This window comes from Hydra viridissima, unplaced genomic scaffold (assembly GCF_058129835.1).
Source record: "Hydra viridissima isolate aposymbiotic clone 2 unplaced genomic scaffold, HvirCarnegie_v1 scaffold_147, whole genome shotgun sequence".
NCBI classification, from domain to species: Eukaryota; Metazoa; Cnidaria; class Hydrozoa; order Anthoathecata; family Hydridae; genus Hydra; species Hydra viridissima.
The window spans coordinates 1-20000 of NW_028324404.1; the positions used below are offsets into that span (position 1 = coordinate 1).

The window sequence follows — 20000 nt, forward strand, 5'->3', positions numbered from 1 at the left end:
AAAAGTTGCTTCCATTTGGTAACTACCCTTATTAAATGCAAATCTCTTTTTGTCTTTCAAAGTGTACTGCTCTATTGAAGTCCCACTACCAAACATCTGGAACTCTTGAGAAGAAGGTAATTGGAGTCCTGGTTTGAAAAATGTTATTATAAGCCCACCAATACCAAGAAGAACAAAAAATATGACCCAAAAAAATTTAAATCTTCGCAATATACTGGGAATGAACTGGTTAAACACAAAATTCGATAGAGACAAGACCAATGCTTTAAATTTTGAAGTGTTACCATTTGTTACCTGAGGTTTACCTACAATAAAGTCAGTAGAACAACAGCATGGCCAAAAATTAGCCATGAAATTTTTGATATATTTTTCATGCAAAATCACAACAACTGGAAAAAAAGTAATCATTAGCAAATAATTTACAATAATTGCTGTCCCAGCATATAGACCAAAGCACTTTATTGAAGTTATGTGAGAGAAAATATTAGCATAAAAGGCTGCAGCTGTAGTGAATGATGTAACAAACATTGGCAGGATGGCATGTCTCAAAGCATGTATAGTCCATATGATTAAATACTCATGATAATATTCACAACTTTTTAATACATACCACTGTTTAGCCTCTTCCCAAACTCCCATATAAACAAAAGCATCATCTGCTCCCACACCAACAAGAAAAATCAGAGTCACCATGTTTAAAAATGGAAAGAAATCTAAGTTAAATACTCTCCCGTAAACAAAATAAGAAACTGTAATTGAAACTAAAATACAGGTGAGAGTCATTATGCTAATAAAAAATGATCCACTATAGTACCATAAAAAAAAAATTACAACCAAGATAGCAGTGATAATTAATGCAGACTGAGTTACTATAGCGGACTGAAACATATAGTTCTTAAAATCAAAAAATTCAAAGCTGCTAATGTGAACACCATAACGACTTGTCTTTGAAAGGTCGGTCAGATACTTCTCATAAAGTGGTTTAAAGAAATTTTTCTGAATGACACTATTCCAAAAGGAATTGGGATTAACACTAATAGTTGCTGTTAATGGCTGAATAGGATTATCCACCCAAGCCTTTTCAACTAAATAAAAGAAAACATTATAAAACATCAGTGCCACTTGTTGAGATGATATTGATTCATGCTTAAAACAGTTTGACCAAGAATATTCTCTACAATTTGTATCACTATCTTTGCAGTTAGTTATTGTATTGTTTTTATAAAAAGGGATGCACTCAATAAGTAAGTTTTTAAAATTATGAACATCAGTTTCATTGATGCTAAAGCAATCAGTTTTATTGTAAAACTGAGCAATATAGTTAGGAATATGGTGGCTCATAACATCTCTTCTAAAGTATTGATGATAACCAGGAAAGTCTAACAAAATCTCTTTGTGTAGCTTGCATATACTTTGCATATATGCAAACAAATCTTTTTTGTCTTTTTGTTCAAAAACAAGCACACAGCCAGCAATGTAAGTGTCTAAAAAGTCAAAAGAAATCAACTCAGTGCTTCTTATATGTCTGTGAGATGCATTTCCAGTCAATATTTCTTTCTGATACAAAATATTTTGCAAAGATTTGTATCGTGATGACAATGTTGTACCACGAGGTTCAAAGCCCTAAATTTTAAATAACAACATAAAATTGGAAATCTTCCTAAATAAAATATCAGACCTTTACATACACTTATTTTCTAACAAATAAAATATCAAAAATCAGGTGTTAATAAAATTTGATAACAGTATTAGGTTTAAATCCAGATAAGAACTTCACATATCATGAGATCAAAATTTTGAGAGCATTTTTGTAATTTGCTGTATAAACAGGTTAACAATACTAAAAGTCCCTCAATAAATCTTATAAACATTTAATATACATCTTTACATTACTATACACACCTTTGTTGGCTCTTCAAAATTAGGGAAGTCTTTTGCACCAAGCACTTTCAAAACACTGAGCAGATCTGTTATAACCACAATTATCACTAAACATATGACAACTACGAAAGGATACTTAACAAGAAAGCTTGCATACCTAGAATTAAAAAAAGGATAATTAGCTCAAAAATTTTACCAAATACTTAACTCTTCTATAATTTAAAGATGTAAAAATCTTTAAAGGTTGTTAAAAGTATTTGAAGAATTAAGATCTTTAAAGATAGGATTGCTTACAGTTTTTGTTTATTTTTAACTGTTTGTATAATAGTATATAGAATTTTGTTAAAAATGTTTAATTCTAATCAAAATCTTGATCAAAACATGGTTTTTATCTACAGTAGCTTTGTATTAAAACATTTTTATACATACATACATACATACATACATACATACATACATACATACATACATACATACATACATACATACATACATACATACATACATACATACATACATACATACATAGATACATACATACATAGATAGATAGATAGATAGATAGATAGATAGATAGATAGATAGATACATACATACATACATACATAGATACATAGATACATACATAGATACATAGATACATAGATACATAGATACATACATAGATACATAGATACATACATATATATTAGACATGTCCAAAAAACAACTTTTTTTAAAAATGTCTGAGCACAGCCGCTAAATGTGTTCTTTGTAATAAATTAATACTAAATTTAAAAAATTTTTGAATAAAAAAAATTTTTAGGGGTTGCTCAAGACCCTTAAACATCAGACAAGTCCCTAATATTTTGAAAAAAAAAGTTTTTTAAAACCATATCATGTTGGGTCTCAAAAGAAGTGAAATTTTATAAAAATTTCAAAAATATTAACTATTTTATATAAAAATTACCAGTTCAAATTTTATGAATTAAAAACTATCGTTTTTTAACAAAAAATAAAAAAGTGCATATTTTTAAAGTTTTTTTTAATAAACTTTTTAATTTGTGTTTTTTATAAACTTTTTTTATTATTTTTGAAATTTTTATAAAATTTCACTTCTTTTGAGACCCAACATGATATGGTTTTAAAAAACTTTTTTTTTCAAAATATTAGGGACTCGTCTGATATTTAAGGGTCTTGAGCGACCCCTAAAAATTTTTTTTATTCAAAAATTTTTTAAATTTAGTATTAATTTATTACATAGAACATATTTAGCAGCTGTGCTCAGACATTTTTTAAAAAAGTTGTTTTTTGGACATGTCTAATATATATATATATATATATATATATATATATATATATATATATATATATATATATATATATATATATATATATATATATATATATATATATATATATATATATATATATATATTGGACTTGGAGAAAAAAGGCATACGGTGTCATTAATTTGGCAAATTTATCATTCCCTTCCTTTTGCCTTTTTTTAGCATAAACAACTTCTCTTTGGTCAACATTTTCTTCATAGGAAGTCATTTTAGGATATATCTAAACATAAAATAAATTTTAGAATTAAATGTGTAAAGTTTTTTTTATATGTTAAGAATATCTTAATACAAAAATAAAAATTTTTGGATTAGAGAAAAAAACTACTAATTACTATACAATTAAATGAAATTAGTATACAATTACTATACAATTACTACATAATTACTATACAATTAAATGAAAAACTACATGTACAAATATTCATTATTTAAAAATGGTATTTACTTTATCTTTTACAGTTTTGAAAATGTATATCCACAATAGGTTTTAAAATCAGAAATTCACATAAGCTTTTTACAAATATTTACTTAAAACTATATCATAACTAAATAGAAATATATATTATTTACAACAAAACATAGCAACATACAAATATTATACAAAATATGATTTTTTAAGTCACTTAAGTAAAACAGATATATTTTTTAAGCAAAGAAGCATAAAAAATTATTCTGTTTTGTTCAAGTTACTTAAAAAATCATATTAAATCTATATAGTATTATATCTAGAGTAAAATAATCAAAATTATATACTGAATTGTTAAACTATTATCCTTCTTTATGACTTATTTACTAAGCATACAGCACAATGGAAATAATTTGTTATTAATGAAATAATATTTTAAAAATACATAAAAAATTATGTTAAGTCAATAAAAAAAAAAAAAAGTTAAAAAAACAAACAAACTAAAAAGCACACCAACAAAAAAAACACACCAACAAGAATAAGATAGTCGATCTGCTTCTGAGAATATTTTACTTATAAGGTGTAGTAATAAGCAAACATACCATTTCAGAAAATCTTTTACATATTATGGAATTATATACCAGTCTTTCATTCAATGATTCTAGATACCTAGAAGCTAAATATATCACACGAGACTGAAGATTATATCTTGATAATATCTAATTATTATCAAAATATAATCTACAGTAATGATAGAGGGAAGAAACTTTTAAATAGTTCTTTATAAGGTTGGAAACGATGGCCTTTAGACAAACTTAATTCGGTTTCCACGATAACATCTTGCTCACTTAAATTTAGCGTTCTGTACCAAATTTGCAACACACAACACAAGTTATGTAAAAAAATTACAATTAAGTGATAAATTGGTTCCCACCCACGCAAAAAAAAAGTAATTAAATTATGCGACAAATTTCAATTAATTTTTATTTGCGAGGAAGGAGACGAAACTTTCATCTGATTCATATTTGACGAGGCATCTGTAAATTTTTTTCAAAAATTAGAGTGTTTACGAATTTAAATGTGAACTAACGAGAGAAGTACATGAAAATTACGATTAACTTCGTAATTTTTACCTATTAATAAAAAAAATTACTTCAAACTTACCGTTCGTAATGCAGAGCTCTAATTTATATTGTTTTGAAATGACAAAAGGAAGTGAAAAAACATGTTGTATGTTTGTTTTTCAACTTCAAATACATAAGGAAACAAAATCTTAATTCAGAAATATCTTGTTTAAACCTGTCGGATTTAACACAGTAAAAGGAAGCAATCATTAAATACTAAGTTCCTTTATGAATAATTTTTCAAAAAGGTGTTCTTTGTAAATAATTTTTTAGAAAGGTGTTCTTTAGCTACAATAGCTAGTTATAATATGTAAAATGTGATCCCATTTTTGGAATTTGGTTGCAAAAGTAAGAAAGAAAGAAAGTAGAAAAAAGGGAATCTTGTCATTAAAGAATGTTTCTTTTTTGTCCTCTAATTATTGTTACAACAAAATTTACTGTGTTTATTTTGAATTTAAAAGAAAAAATCTTTACAACAATACGTAAACAGAAAAGTTGATGAATAGTTAATGAAAAAATATTGGTGAATCCAGTAAGTAATTAGTCTTCAAAGACAAGGAGATCTTTTCAATGAGCCAATTTTTAAAAGTTTTAAGTAAAGTATAAAATTAACCTTTATAATTATTAATGGCAATATTTGTTAACAATACAATCGATAAAAAATATATTTTACAATTTATATTAGCAAACAGGTTCAGCAACACAACTTTAGACAACTTTTGAAGAAAGAACTTAAAACCTACAAAAATGATTATCTAAGTTAAATTTTAAAAAATCAATTGGTAATTATTGTATAGCTTAGACGTCAGTTAACTGTTGGACTTTTTTTGGCAATCAGTCTTCAGTTGCTGGCTTACCATACTTAAAAAGACGATACAGTTTAAAACTAAAGAAAGAATAGAGCTTTTGTAATTTTGCACATGTGATTAGCAGAGACTAAAGGTCAACTTTAGGTTTGCTATTTAATTGTCACCTATTTTTCGAACTTAAACGTCATAAAAACGTCATAAAAAGAGTTCTTAACTTGTTGTTTTGATTTTTGAACAACAAATCAATAAAACTTCAAAAAGCAAACAAAAACTTTACTATTTTTGTAGTTTTTGCGGTTTGATTTTGTTTTTTATGTAGATACCGGTATCAATGAAAATTTTTGGGAGAAAATGAGAAATTGATATTTTGGTTAGTAGTTCTATCACTAGATGTTTTGGTGCAACTTTTGTATGGATTTTAACAAAAAAAAATCCACCCGGGATAATCCCATTAAGTAGGTATGTGTGCAAAATTTTTAAACTATTCAGCTATTTAATTATTTTACATCATTGTAAAGAGCTTTCAATCAGTATAACGATGGTGAAAATTTCATAAAAAACTAATGATTCTACTAAAAGTTATGCCCATTTAAGTGACAAAAATTCATTATAAGGAATGCTTAAGAAAACTGCAACCAACTTAAAAAATTAGCGTTCGGCTTACGGTGGTTTTATAATTGAACTTCATTGTTTAGTTTTTAACGCATTACTTTGCCTCGATTATATTTTTATTCAACTAATAACAGAATATGGTTTTTTTTTGTGTTTTTGTGTGTGAGGGGCTGTTTATATGGAAAGCGGGCTGGCTCGGCAAACGAGCCAGCCCGTTTGCCGAGATATCGACGTCATCAATATTTTAACTTAATTTTATTTTGCGTTTATATGAATAAACGAGCTGGCCGGATAGCGATTCGGGCTAGTTCGTTTATTCATATAAACGCAAAATAAAATTAAGTTGAAATAAGGACGACGTCGAGATCTCGGCAAACGGGCTGGCTCGTTTGTCGAGCCAGCCCGCTTTCCATATAAACAGGCCCTAAATCATGTTTTGAATACTTTAAAAAAATCACCAATATTTTAAATAAAGTTTCATTTTTCTAAAAAAACAATTTTTTAATGAATAAAAAAGTACAAAATGTTCATAATCTTGAATCCCCCCAACCTCTCCAACAGAAGAATATTTGGTACCTTTACTGCGTGCAAAAATAGAATATGAGCGTGTCATTATTTTTTAATAAAATTTGGCAGGTACATAAAAAATAGATATAGAAAATTGATTCAAAAGTTAGAAAAAAACCCATCATCCCTTCAATGTCAATTCACCTCCAGAACAGGAATGAAGTTTTCAATAGCAATGAAATCACTAAAAACGTTAGTAACTGCAAAAAAAAAAACAAATTGCAATAAACTTACAACACTCTACTTTTAAAATATTATCTAAGTCAATATAAAATTCTAAAAAAAAGACGAGAAAAATCCATCCTTACGACACCTACCTCGAGCACGCGGTGAAAAGATGGTCACAGATTTTAACTTTAAAATCGGTGCCGTAAATCGCAGATACGCACATACCTACACACAGTGGGCCAGTAGGTGGACAAAATGGGAAAAATTTTAGTTGTCTAATCTTAAAAACCTATTTAATTTTAGTATCTACATATATTAGGAGAAATTTATTGATAATTTATTTATATTAAATCCCTTAGTTACCAGGACTCTAAGCATTTGAATACTGAGATAAAAAAAAAAAAAAAAAAAAAATTATAAATAAGTAATTAACGGTGACATCAACGTTGTGTTATATTTCAATTACATCTACGTTTTTGAAACAAAAAACTAGTACATGTTATTTTAGAGTATTCAGAGATAAGAAAAACCAAATGTGTGAAATAAATTTGTCATAGCATGTTATATCAGTTATACTTTGAAATCCACAGATTAAAAAAAAAAATTTCTTAAGAAACTTATTTTTTGCCGCACAATAACTAATAATTACCACAATTTCCCATGTGTTGTCTTATATTTATTTGAGCTATATGATGCTTCAATCGAGTTTTAATTGATTGTTCGTCCACTTAAATCCCCGTTCAGATTTTATGTATGTTTTAACTTGGTTGCTATGGTACTAAATTTTGCATAGCAACAACTCACTTTTGCATTAACGTTGTTTGAACAGTATTTTAATTGCGTTAAGTACACAATATTGGGGGTATGTATTAAAATGAGATTCATAATTCTTATGAGGTTAATTTAACAGAGATTAAATTAACCTCTTAAGAGGTTAATTTAACAGAGAGTTCAAATATTGTCTTTCCAGTCTTCATGCATGGATTGGATTTTTTGAGATGGTATTTCACATTGCATATAAAAAAGAAACAAGAAAGTGGCAAGCAAGATCTAAAGAACACAAAGAAAAGACATCTGTAGCTAAACGAAAGATTCAGACTGATTTTATGAACAAAATGGGACTTGTTGTTGATTTCCCTAAAAGTGTTGGTTCTGGAACAAGCGATGATGGCAATAGCTCAAGGCGTGCTTTTGCAGCATATTAACAAACAGCTGAAATTCTGGGTATTGATCAAAACCTTATATTTAGATTTTGCATTATCTTAGTAACGCTCTCTTCAGGATATGAAATAGACTGCTTAAAATTCAAGGATTATTGTTTTGACACTTTTAGACCATATGTGTCCCTTTATCCATGGTTTTACATGGCTCAATCAGTTCCCAAAGTATTGATACATTGACATGACATAATTAAAAGCCTTACATTAACCATCGGACTTATATCAGAGGAAGCTCAAGAGGCTAGAAATAAAGACTTCAAATCTTATCGCAAAAATTTCAGCCGAAAAACATCCAGAAAAGCAACAAATACTGATCTTATCAATAGACTCCTAGCTTCCAGTGATCCTGTTATTTCATCACTGCGTAAATCAACATCACACCAAAAAAATCATAAAGCATTTCCTTCAGATGTTTTACAGTTACTTAAACAATCTTCAAACGATATTATTGTTTTATAATTTTTTGATGTAATTTAAAATTGATAATGTTTTCTTGCACTACTTTTTGCTTTTATTATTCCTAAAACATTATTTACCTAAATACTCAATTGTTATTCAATATAGGTGGGTCAAAAATCCGATAAAATATTCAAATATCAATTTACCACTTTGTAACTAAGGAAAGTATCCGGTAACTAAGCAATATAAGTATCCATAACAACTAAATTTAAAAAATTATCACTTTTGTAAGAAGTATGATCTCATATTGGTACTCATGCCAAATTTAGTGAATATAGCACTTATAAAATATCTGCAGATAACAAAAGTAGGTTGTTGCTAAGCAAAATAAAGGTATCCATAGCAACGAAATAAAAAAATATTACCTTCATAAAAAGCGCAGACATCATATTAGTACTCATACTAATTTTAGTGAATATAGCTCTAATATTAAATTAGTTACGAATTTTGTCCAGTAAAACTGCATTCTGGCCCACTGTGCTACATTAAGAAAATACCATTAAAAAAAAATAACAATCTGAAATAGTGCTTTGACGATTAGAAATAGCAAACAAAAATAAAAGCGTGAAATGAACAATAAAACTATATCAGGAAATTTTCCTGGATGATTGTAAAGTAATGATAGTTTTAAAAATAATTCAGAACTTTTGCAAGAAGTTTAGTTTTTGATGATATCTTAATAGCTCGCTTGCGTCAAATTTTTTACCTCCTGTTACTATAAACGGAGGACTGTTAGATAAAGATATCCAAATATTTGCCAAAAGATTTTGCCTTTATATTCATTTGAATATTATAGAGACTTTTTTATCTTAATTTTTAATTTTTTTAAACGAAACATGAAGTGTTAATGTTTATTTATAATAAATATATATTTTAATATTTAGAAAATGCTATAAAAACTGTTTTAATAATTTCTATTACTTCTGTGGTGAATTTACACTAGCTATAAAGAAAGGATTTATTTTGGATGCGAAATCTTAATTTTTAGCGCCTTATTTATGCTATATTTTTTATGTCAACAATTAAAAAAAAATGGTTAAATGGCAGCCCACCTTAAATTTCTTTAGGGATTAAAAATATTCGCCATAAACCGAAGAGTCACGTGGCCAATTGATACTTTTTTATAATCCTAAGATTTTTTTATCAAAAGAATTACAAAATACAAAGATTCATTATCCAAATCTTTTTCTTCTGTGTTTTAAATTGGGATTTTGATGAAAAACTGGTCCAATTCACATGCAGTCAAATACCAGTATAGAGTATGAAACACTTTAAACAAAGGAACCCTACTTTATTAATCAAATTAAGTTATATAACCTAGTTAGGGACCTGGATCTTATTACAAAGCACAACTTTTGGTTTCTAAATTACTTCAATGGGATTTTTGATTGAAAACACAATCATTACGTAATTCAGTACTTGATCAAAAGGTTTGATAGTTTCTGACTCTACGTGGTTATAAATACCAACCATAATTCTGGAAAAAAAATATTTCTCATTAGCCATTGGTTGATCGAAAGTGTACTTTTTACCTCCCCCTCATATATTAATACTATATGAAGATTGTATATTTTTAAAGAAATATTTCACAGAGTGTTCTAGAGTTGTGCAGATTAATCTGAAATACATAAAGAATCTAAAAACTACAAAGTAAAAAAAGCACCGGAAGAACTTGTGTTGCCACAAAATGAAAAGATAATATACTAATTCGACAGAGCATGTGAAATAGAAGATTGAATGCACGAGAACTCATAGTAGAGTTAATGCTTTGTCGAAATAACCCCTTAAGTGTTACAACTTTTGAAAGACGCTTCAATAAACGTAGGTTAACTAGCCAAATTGAAATGAAATTACCACTGTTACGCTAATGAAATAAAAACAAAAAACTGGCTTCGAGTCCCAAATTCAAAATTTGGACGATTAACCAACGGCAGAAAGTCCATTGGATTGATGATTTGGAACGAGTTTTTTGTTCATCTATGCAAGAGGAAACAAGGACAGGGTGCGTAAAAAGTTCGGGGCCATTTCGCAAAACACAGTATTTTATTTACAACACAGTATATTTCATTTGAAAAACAGGTTATGAATGTATGTACACAGTTCGTCAGACATAGTTATTTACATATTCTCAAAATGTCCTCTCTCTACCTGGATGCACTTTTTTAACCTCATAGGAAAATCATCCACAGCTTTAGCAATTGTTTCCATTGATTATTGTGTTTATATATTGTGTTTATATATTTGTGTGTGTGTGTGTGTGTGTGTGTGTGTGTGTGTGTGTGTGTGTGTGTGTGTGTGTGTGTGTGTGTGTGTGTGTGTGTGTGTGTGTGTGTGTGTGTGTGTGTGTGTGTGTGTATATATATATATATATATATATATATATATAGGGACGCCGAGAGGGGGGGGCCAAAGGGACAGTTTGTCCCTGGCGGCAGATGTCGATGGGGCGCCAGATGCCAAAGTAAAATATAACAAACTGTGAATACAATTTAGAAATAATTCTATTCAGAATTTAGAAAGGAATAGTAAATATTTTTCAACTCTTTACGATCAACTTATTTATGGTAATTCATGTTTAAGATTTATATTTAACTATTGAAATATTGATTTATGACATTAGCTTTTTGAGATTGAGTTTATAATTTTTTGATGAGTTTGCGTAGTTGACAATGCTATTATTTTATTGATGCGTACGGTTATTTACAGTAACTGTTAATAATGAATCGTAAAAAACTTTCTGGTGCCCAAAATAGGGCATTGGCTTCCAAAAGGGTAAAAGAATGTGAAAAAAATAAACAAATGCTCCAAGAATTACGTTGGTTTGAAGGTGATTTAGTAGAAATATATATATATATATATATATATATATATATATATATATATATATATATATATATATATATATATATATATATATATATATATATATATATATATATATATATATATATATATATATATATATATATATATATATATATATATATATATATATATATATATATATATATATATATATATATTATTTTCGAAGCAATTTACGAATATTTTCGAAATTAATCATTTTTCACACAACGCCAATATCCGTTGCAGAGGGTGAAAGATCTTTTAGTAGACTTAAGATTATAAAAAACCATTTTAGAGCCACCATGGGACAAGAGCGACTTTCAAATCTTATGATCTTGTCCATTGAAAATGATCTCGCGAAATCATTGTCATATGATGAAGTAATTTATAATTTTGCCTCAAAAAAAGCTCAAAACTTTTTTTTAAGTTAGGAATTGTTTATGTTGCGGTTAGTTAGCAAAAAATGAAATAAAGTTAAAGTAGCTATAAAGGCATAATGTACTTTTTTTCTTCTATGCTAAGTATATATATGAAGCGAAATCTATAAGGGCGCCAAAAAAGGTTTTGTCCCGGACGGCTTGAAGGCTCTCGGCGGCCCTGTATATATATATATATATATATATATATATATATATATATATATATATATATATATATATATATATATAACTCAATATAACTCAATATCTTTAATCAGGAGCTGATCTGACAGATTTCAAATGTAGCCAGTCTACATTTGAAATCTGTCAGATCAGCTCCTGATTGAGTTAGATTTGCAAGTGAAGTTTCCTTTCTTGATTTAAAAGCAATACACCAAATGCAACTGCACAGCAACTGTACCAAACCAGATGCTTTTGATGCAATTTTAAAATCTCTTTACAAACATAGTTGGTATTTAGATTCAACAATAATTCCTCTTGCTTTGTCGGATGATGATATGTCATTTAAAAATCTTGCAAAAGCAGTTCTAACTTTTAAAATGCAGATTTCTACATGGTACAATACTAAAAACAAATCAAAAATAGATATAAAAGATAAAACAAAAATGGGAAACGAAATTAGTGAATTTGTTGGTTGAAATCTGTTGGTTGATGAATTTTCATATCTTATGTTTGATAGAATTGGATTAGAGGAACAAAGGATAAAAGATTGGCTTCCCCCTGAGTATTGATTTACTCAACCTGCTTTTAAAAGCTTTCATAATTATGCCAAATCTTAAATTGTAGTAAATGATCATTCAGAAAGATCTGTTGGAATGATGCAGCAATTTATTTACTGATAAAATAATGAGGAAGATTAACAGAACACATTGCTAACTGTTCAAAAAGTTTGGTGTGCTTTCATAAGCCAAAAGAACCAAAGAACCAAAGAAGACGTTCAAACCTGGAAGACGTTCAAACAAACTTTTTAAAAGTAAATTTGCAGAAAGCTGTTCTTCACTTGATAAATGGAAGAAAACTGAATTTCTTTGCTTTTGAAATTTCATCCAATCAGATGAAACTATTATCAAATGCTAAAATTTTTTTAAATCTAAATACAAAAAAAAATTTTTTTTTTGAAAAAAACTACGATACCATGTATTTTTGTTAAAATATATAGGTAAAAATAAACATCTCAGAAAAAAATTTTCAAATTTTTTTATTAACTGTCACATGATTGCATTCATTTTTCAACTACAAGTCAAGCAGAAATTTTCAAGTCAACATTCAAAAAAGCTGCTAAAATTATGGCTGAAACAATTGAGAAGTTATGGAATACTGCTCTTTTCATTTTGATGGTAAGTGAATATTAGATTGCTGTACTTAAGAACAAGAGTGAACTTAGACGCATTGCATTTAAGAGATGGTAAAGCTAAAACTATTACAGTAGGAATTACAACAGTTTTTGATGAATACAGCTTTTGGAGATCAACTAAGATGAATATTGCTGATGCAACCAATGTTAACGAAGGGAAAAAAGATGGAGAAGTTGCCCAACTGGACAAAATTTTCTCTGAGAAGGATATCAACAAATCGCAATTTATCAGCACCACGTTCTAGACAGAATTCTCCATTTGGTGAATGGATGAAAAACTAGATGGTAGCACCAAGTTGCCGAAAATAGATTATTCATTTGTAACTTAAAATTTAAAGAAGTATGAGGAACATAAAGTTTGTGAATAGAACAGAACAAATTTTTGATAAATCAGACGGGAGAGATGACATTTTTGTATCATATAATGAGAGTGTTTAAATTCTTTGAAGAAAATGGACATATCCCATAGATTAATTTTCAGGAAATCCTCAACATCATAATTACAAAATGAGATTCAAGAGCCAATCTAGCCATTCTTGCATTTAATTTCATACCAACAAGAAGAGCAAGTTTGGGGAAGGTATGCAGATTCATTTCGTAAAGCTGGACAGACTATTAGTTTACTAACCAAATGCACAATGAAAATGACTTGTCAGAAATATTGCACCCATAAGAAAAAGGATTGCATTCATTGAAAAATCACATAAAGCAGGATCCATCTGTAATTGAGATACCACGATGCAATCAGTGTGCCAAGCGTGCAATCAAAGTAATGCATGAGCTTTATACTGTCTGCAAAATCAATAAAAAGCTGCAACTTAGACTTATTCTTAGCAATAAACAGTGATAAATATTTTGTAGTGTAAATTTTACACGAATTAGCACATTTATGAGTTTTATTAATGTGGCTTTATACGTGCATGTTTCGTAAGACATACAGTATTAATAATGTTTCTCTGCCTGAAATCTTAAAAAAACAAAAAGTTTCAAACAGATAAAAATGCAGTGCTGATAAAATGATAAACAGATAAAAATGCAGTGCTGAGAATTATAACATATTTCGAAGCAATTTCTATTTGTGCATTCTCGTTTTTTTTTTCAGCTGGTCAGCTGTAATTTCTAAATGAAAGTTTATAACACATTTTAGGCTTTTTTACCACGACGCAATGAAAGTTTATAACACATTTTAGGCTTTTTTACCACGACGCAATGAAAGTTTATAACACATTTTAGGCTTTTTTACCACGACGCAATGAAAATTGTTAAAAAACATTCAAGTAGATTACGTTCAAATCGGTCGGCTCAAATTGTTCAAATATCAGATTTTATATTACTAAATGTTCTATAATTAAATTACTTTTATTTATGATTACGAGTTTTTGAACCCAGACAAGCATAATGGCCTCATCAAAAAAATAAAAAGGATCCATTTCTATAATGTTTCTGGCGTTTTGTAATGCTTTATCTTTGCTCCTTTAAAATGAAATAACTTTTTTTGGAAAAGATTGTTAGAACAAGGAGACTTTCGAATGAACTGTGTTGGAAAATGGTTCGGTATTGGGTTCAAATTCTCCGAAATTCAGCCCAATACCGAACACAGTTTTTGTAATTTTAAAAATTGCAAATTTCTCGAAATTTGCTACTTTCACAATTACAAAATGTAATTGCAATTGAGAATAAAAAAGAAAGTTAATTCTCAAATATTTCCTTTCTGCATTTTTTGTGCAATCAACGTTTTCATTGCGAACTGTACAGAAAAAAAAAATTTTGCAGAAACTTACTTATCAGGGTTGTATATTCCTATAACGATGGCTAATAAATGACAATTCAAAATTTCAAATGACGCACATAATGAAACTACTATACGCATTTTGATTTGGTTGTTACACAAAAAGTAAATTAAAAAAGCAGGTTCAGATAAATCTTTTGTTTTAATCAAAGTAAACAGTAAACCGCATCTTAGCAACAAAAATGTATTAAAGCAAATTGAACATTTATTGTTTGTAAGCAACGTCTCCGTGGTCCTTGGCTCTTCGTAAACGTGGTCATCTAGCCTCAGTAAGAAAGTTAATATTTATTTAATTTTAATTAAGTAAATTTTGCGATTATCTTAAAAACCTTTACAGCGTGGATAAAGGTTTTCCTTAGACTTTGTTTCGTACTTCTTTTGAGACGTTTTTTATATTTTCTACCTTCGTTACCGTAAAAAAGATGTTTTAATTTTGAAGACATACAATTGTGTATCTTGCATTAGATTTGAATTGATCACATGCAATCATATGATGTGTATATAGACAAAACTGGTTTTAGTCATCAGCGTGTTACAGCAAATTATCAGCTTAAAAAAAAACGTCTTACCTGTCTTAACAATTGTTGTGCAGTACGACAATTTAGTAAGTCTACTTAATGTTAATTTTTAAATTGTATGTAAATACGTCATTGTTGTAACTTTGTCACCAAGTTGGCTTTTTTTAAAATGTAATGTTTAGGAGGCTGCTTATTAAATTTACAAAATAAACTCTTTTCCATGTTCCGGGTTCCAAAACAACAAACCCACACTTATTGCATTGACTGTTGTCATATTGATAAAAATTCTAAGTAACCAAAACTTTCAGTCAATTAAAAGCAATTTAAATTACATTAGGGTTTTTAAAAAGTTGTTAGAACGTGTACCACTTTTAATTACTTCGACAAATTTTTTACAAAGTTGCGTTTATTAACTCTTGTGTAAGTGATTACTTTTGATTTTTTTAGTTTTTATTTGTTAAAGTATATAGCATTTTTATTATATAGGGTTTTTATCATTTAGCATTTAAATATTGTTATTTAGCATTTTTGAAATGAACAGCGGAACAAAAGAAGAAAAACAAACGAAAAGAAGAAGAAACTATTTTCTTCAAACTCATCCTGATGACGAAATTCCGACTGGAGATGACAATGAGGTCGCAAGCTCGTGATGATCTTAATTTAACAACTTGATTTGTAGGATATATCAATATTGTATAATATATATATATATATATATATATATATATATATATATATATATATATATATATATATATATATATATATATATTGTATGATATGTTGCATATGTATCATAGTGTTGCATATGTATCATAGTGTTTCATATGTAGGATACTTAATTAGAAAGATTTTGAATAAAAAATTTTAATTAAAAAATGAGCAGTTTTATTTCGTTGCTTATCGACAGTAAATAACAACCATCCTAGAGTAAGTATGGTCATGCTGATGATCAACTGGAATATTTACATATACTTCAGTATTTCTATTTAGATACCTGAGATTTAAGAGGTTAATCAGAGCTTTGCAATATAACAATTAAAAGCGGTTCCAAAATTTCAAACTTGGTGGAAAATGCATGTAAAACTACTTTGAAATTTTTCAACCTGAAATAATATTAATAACACGAAGCTAAAAACAACTTTAAGTAAATCCAAATAATAAATATTGAATACATCTTTCTTAAGAGTTAAAATAAAAATGGAATTCATTTACTTTTTGAAGGAATACTTTCATTAGATATGATGTAAAGCTACACGTGACAATAAGACAACACAAATACTAGAGCGATTTAAAGTCAAATACAAACAATAGTAAAGATTATTTAAATAAAAAAATTATTTTGAATTAGAATGATTAGTTTGAAGAGGATTTTTGGTTGAAATGAAGACTTTTAGGCTTTTTTGGTTGATTGAATAAGTTTTCCTAAAAATCTTACTAAAAATCTCACAGCATCTTCTTCGAAAACAACTTATTAACAACCATCACAAGTTAGATGATATTTTAACACCAATTTATTCAGCCTAATACTAAAAAATAGTGTTTCATTAGGCCTTTTAAGAAGAGAATTCGTTTCTTTAGATTTCGTTTTCGATTTCTTTTTCATTACCAGTTAATTGATAAATAAACGTTAGTTGCATTTAAAATTACTAAACATTAGTCTACTAAACTTCTTCTAAAGATCAGCAAAAAAAAAAAGAGGAAAGATACTTAAGGTTGACTGGATGTATTAACACTCACAACACATCAACTGTCATTTAGCGGAAGGTAAAATACAAATACTATCTAAGGCTGCGTTTAGGAAATATTTATTGCAACTTAACTAAACAGGATTTAGCTGAACGGTAAGCTCGTAATCTTCTTATTGTTTTGTTTGTTGTTGCTGTTGTTTTGTGTACGTCATTTTGAATGTCTTTAATTACCTTTAATTAATTTATGATTATTATTTAAGCAGTAGCTACATTGTAATCCACACGATTAAAATATACACCCAATATTTTACAATACAGTGTTCCTACGCAGCATTTGTGCATGTATTCTTATTTTAGCTCTTGCAATTAAGAATGCTTTTGTTAAAATTTTTGTATCATCTTATTTCCCGTTTATTACTTTTTTGGTCTCGGAGGAATGTTTTTTAAATCTCTTAACTAAGTTTAATTCAGCTATTTTCCCATTTTCCATTTTGACATTCTAGATTTTGTTTTAAATTGCAAAGGAAAGAAAAAAGAGGGAAGAAGTTTTGCTTTAATTTTCAGCACAAATTTTTAAAATTTGTTTAAATGATTTTAAATGATTTTAAAATGGTGAGGCCTTTGTTTAGGTTGTTAATAAAAAAAACTATTTTGAGAAGAATGGGACTTTTAATCTCCTTAAAAAAAAAAGCGTTGTGAATAATCATGGCCGTGAAAAGGCCATGATGATCTACAACGCTTAGAATACTATTTTTCACCTGTACCGTAATAATTTTCTCTGCTTAAAATTTTTTTATGAAGATTAAAAGTCCCATTGTTTTCAAAATAAAATTTCAGTTTGATTACCAACAAAATTTTTAAATTTTCAAAACTTTTTTTAAGTGTCATGGAAACGTTGCTCATTATTTCCATATTTTGAGCATCATCATAGCTTGAACATCGTCGTTTTTTGAAGATCATTCTTATATTTATTTTATGTGTTAAAGCTATGGTATTTTTTAGAGTTCCGGCTTCTTAAATACTATAATGCAGCTGGTTTTTTATCGACAACTTAAATCATAGGACACCAAAACTAACCTTAATAGATTTTTGCTATAAAAGTGAATTGTGGAATCAGGATCTTTTTTATTAGAAAAAAAAGTTTTTTTAAGACTTACATCTGTTAACTCAACTTATCCTATGTCATTGATAGCAGCTTTTCTGACACCACAAACAAAATCAGTATCCTCTTCAAACATAGGCTCGGCGTCCAATCAAAGTTGAAGGAGAAAATTAATCTTGAAGTTTTATCTTTAAGAACAATTTTCTTTTTTATTTTTTAAGGAAGAAAAAAAACAACTCAATTCTTTAGCGTCTTCAAGATCTGTAAATAGTGCTGGTATTCTCTCAATATCCGGTCTCGTAACTTGGAGACTATTGCGAGGAGGGAGAATTATATTTAAAACAACGATTGAAAAAGACGTACAAAAGATGATTCGTCCACTCTTCATACAAATAAATGATAAAGCAAAAAGAAGAAAAGTTAAAAACAACTGGGAAAAGACTTAATCACGAAGATTTATGAAAGATAAAACGGAAATAAGAAAAAGTTGAAAACAATTGAGAAAAGACGTACTCACGGAGACCAACCTGCCATATAAAAAAAGGCCGTTGCTACTTGAAGCGCAATGCGCTCTATGCAGCCATATGCTACTCGGAGCGCAATACTTTGTACGCATGCGCTAGATTTTTTTAAAAAAAAAAAATCTTGTTGATGTTAACCCTATCCCTATCCCTATCCCTATCCCTATCCCTATCCCTATCCCTAACTGCACAGGTTCCCGAACTGCACATTCTTATCAAATTATGAATTATTAAATCTTTTAAAGGAACTGAAGCTGAATAGTCCTCCACTGTTATGTTTGCAGAATAACATTTCAATTTTGCATCTCTGACATCATTGTAAGCGGGGTAAATGTTATTTCTCCAAGGCTCTGCTTCTAATCAATAGATAGGAAGCGTTTGTATGACTTGCATCAATTATTAAAGCCAGTGCTTCGTCTGCTGAATATTTAGTTGCTTTATCTGTATTTGAAACATTTAAAACGTTCTTGGCAGCAATAATAATTGATTCATCTCTAAATTTTTAATTAGCAGCAAAAAATAATTCATTGGATGAATGAGATTCAATTAAACAAGATACACGCCGTTTTTTAGTTTTATTAGAACTAAACTTCTTTTCAAAATTTTTATTTATAGCACTATGAGATATGTTAAATGCAATCGTCCATTGCCTTAATTCATCCGATACAATTTCATTAACTTTTGTAACGCAATTGTTGCCATCAATACCATCACTGTCAAAATCATCATGCAAACAAGCTTTCCATTCGATGTTATCACTAGATTCTTCAAAACTAATGATAGAGTTACTAAAAGGTAAGTTTATATTGTCATCCAACCAGCATTAATTTTCGGGAATTTTAGGAGAAGACTCGGGTAACAAAGTATTTTTGACAATTACACATGATTTAGAAGAATTAAACACTAAAATATTATTCAACAACTCGGATTAATTGCATGATACTTCTTTCACTATTCTTGCTATTTCAGCAGCAATTTTTCTACGTTTTATTCTGTCTGAACTCATAGTAAGGTTACTTATATCTTCGTAATTTTATAAAATGTTTTTCTATTATTTAACAAAATTAATTAATTAACAAACAATAAATAGATAATAATATAATAACAAATAATATAAAAAAAGTATATGCCCAGTGGGCACACAGACGTCCATGGTACGTC

General features: G+C 28.4%; 1 protein-coding gene and 1 long non-coding RNA gene across 3 annotated transcripts; one reads left to right on the forward strand and one right to left on the reverse strand.

Annotated features, from left to right (window-relative positions):
• Positions 1-3: 3 nt before the first annotated feature.
• LOC149875831 (protein dispatched homolog 1-like) lies at positions 4-4888 on the reverse strand (the record flags this gene model as incomplete). The annotated part of the gene is made up of 4 exons (XM_090076145.1): positions 4783-4888; positions 3323-3432; positions 1903-2038; positions 4-1623 (listed from the first exon to the last, which is right to left on the reverse strand). Coding segments are annotated over exons 2-4 (1854 nt in total), but the record flags the coding sequence as incomplete, so codon positions are not given.
• Positions 4889-5995: 1107 nt separating this feature from the next.
• LOC149875832 (uncharacterized) lies at positions 5996-16207 on the forward strand. Of its 2 annotated transcripts, none has more exons than XR_016449013.1 (3): positions 5996-6010; positions 15473-15611; positions 16049-16207. It is a non-coding gene; the product is annotated as an uncharacterized LOC149875832 (long non-coding RNA). The 2 variants fall into 2 exon arrangements; XR_016449012.1 differs by lacking the exon at positions 5996-6010 and adding an exon at positions 15209-15276.
• The last annotated feature ends 3793 nt before the right edge of the window (positions 16208-20000 follow it).